The sequence below is a fragment of the Malurus melanocephalus genome, unplaced genomic scaffold, assembly GCF_030028575.1.
Source record: "Malurus melanocephalus ecotype Western Australia unplaced genomic scaffold, MMel_1.1 scaffold_5582, whole genome shotgun sequence".
In the NCBI taxonomy this organism is placed as follows: domain Eukaryota; kingdom Metazoa; phylum Chordata; class Aves; order Passeriformes; family Maluridae; genus Malurus; species Malurus melanocephalus.
Genome location: NW_026628813.1, coordinates 1 through 1,811, shown reverse-complemented (window position 1 = coordinate 1,811; position 1,811 = coordinate 1). Strand labels below are relative to the sequence as shown.

General features: G+C 58.8%; 1 protein-coding gene across 1 annotated transcript; it reads right to left on the bottom strand.

Moving 5' to 3' along the window:
- Positions 1 to 6: 6 nt before the first annotated feature.
- LOC130588489 (tubulin alpha-1B chain-like) lies at positions 7 to 1,794 on the bottom strand (the record flags this gene model as incomplete). The annotated part of the gene is made up of 2 exons (XM_057389408.1): positions 7 to 812; positions 1,603 to 1,794. Coding segments are annotated over 2 exons (998 nt in total), but the record flags the coding sequence as incomplete, so codon positions are not given.
- Positions 1,795 to 1,811: the final 17 nt, after the last annotated feature.

The following is a 1,811-nucleotide window of genomic DNA, read 5'->3' as shown; positions in this document are numbered from 1 at the left end:
TCAAACTTGTGGTCCAGGCGGGCCCAGGCCTCGGCGATGGCCGTGGTGTTGCTCAGCATGCACACGGCGCGCTGCACCTTGGCCAGGTCGCCCCCGGGCACCACCGTGGGCGGCTGGTAGTTGATGCCCACCTTGAAACCAGTGGGGCACCAGTCCACGAACTGGATGCTACGCTTGGTTTTGATGGTGGCGATGGCGGCGTTGACATCCTTGGGCACCACGTCCCCGCGGTACAGCAGGCAGCACGCCATGTACTTGCCGTGCCGCGGGTCACACTTGACCATCTGGTTGGCCGGCTCGAAACAGGCGTTGGTGATTTCGGCCACTGAGAGCTGCTCATGGTAAGCCTTCTCAGCAGAGATGACGGGGGCGTAGGTGGCCAGCGGGAAGTGGATGCGGGGGTACGGCACCAGGTTGGTCTGGAATTCTGTCAGGTCGACATTCAGAGCTCCGTCAAAGCGCAGGGAGGCCGTGATGGATGACACRATCTGGCYKATSARSCKGTTSAGGTTGGTGTAGGTGGGACGCTCGATGTCCAGGTTGCGGCGGCAGATGTCGTAGATGGCCTCGTTGTCCACCATGAAGGCACAGTCGGAGTGCTCCAGGGTGGTGTGGGTGGTCAGGATGGAGTTGTAGGGCTCCACCACGGCCGTGGACACCTGCGGGGCCGGGTAGATGGAGAACTCCAGCTTGGACTTCTTGCCGTAGTCCACAGAGAGCCGCTCCATGAGCAGGGAGGTGAAGCCAGAGCCGGTGCCACCGCCGAAGCTGTGGAACACCAGGAAGCCCTGCAGCCCTGTGCACTGGTCAGCCTGCGAGGTGGCAAGAAGAAAACAAGACCAAGTAATTCTGTCAGTAATTCTGCATTTCAGCTGCTACTGACTTGCCCAAGATGGCAAATATTTCCCCGAAGGATCTCAGGCCTTTGGGGCATCTGTGCCGGGTTCCTTTCTAGCCACAGCATCCTGTCATTCAGCATGACCTGTCCTCAGCGAAAGGGACCCCTTCCTGCAGGGATTTGGGGACACTCAGCTACTTCTTCCTACAACCCCAACAATCTGTTTGAGGGAAGGGGGAATCCACTAGAGCTGACCCAGCAAGAGTTAAATGCTCAGCACAGCTGCTCATAAGCAGTTGGTGAAGCAGGATCAGAGTCCAGATCAAGGAGAAACCTCACATGACCTTAAAAAAGGGATGAAATAAGGTTTTCCCAGGGACAGAAATGACCCAGAATGCCACAAGCCTCATCATACCCCTGGCACATGCCAGCCTTGGGGGCATATCCTCGCTTGGCAGGGCTGCTGAGCCCTGACAAAAGTAATATAGCACAAGGGGAAGGGAAGGGGCTGATCCTGATCTCCACTTAAAGAGAATCCAAACCCCACACAAGATTCAGAACAAATCCATCCAGATCCTAGAGGCACAACCTAGGCCATCCAGGTCCCACCAAGAAGGCAGATCCCTACAGGGACAACCCCACCCTTTGCCCCAAAGTTCTGATGGGCTCAGAACGACCTGACATGGGACACCTGGAGCTTCCCTTTGTCCCCAGATCCCCCCGCAGGGATGGACCCACCCCATGAGACCCCACAGAACACTCACCAGCTTGCGGATGCGGTCAAGGACCAGGTCGATGATCTCCTTGCCGATGGTGTAGTGCCCGCGGGCGTAGTTGTTGGCCGCATCCTCCTTGCCYGTGATCAGCTGCTCAGGGTGGAAGAGCTGCCGGTACGTCCCCGTGCGCACCTCGTCTGCGGGGACAGCCCCGGGCCCCGTTAGCACCCAGCGCCCGCTCCCAGCGCCCGCCCCGC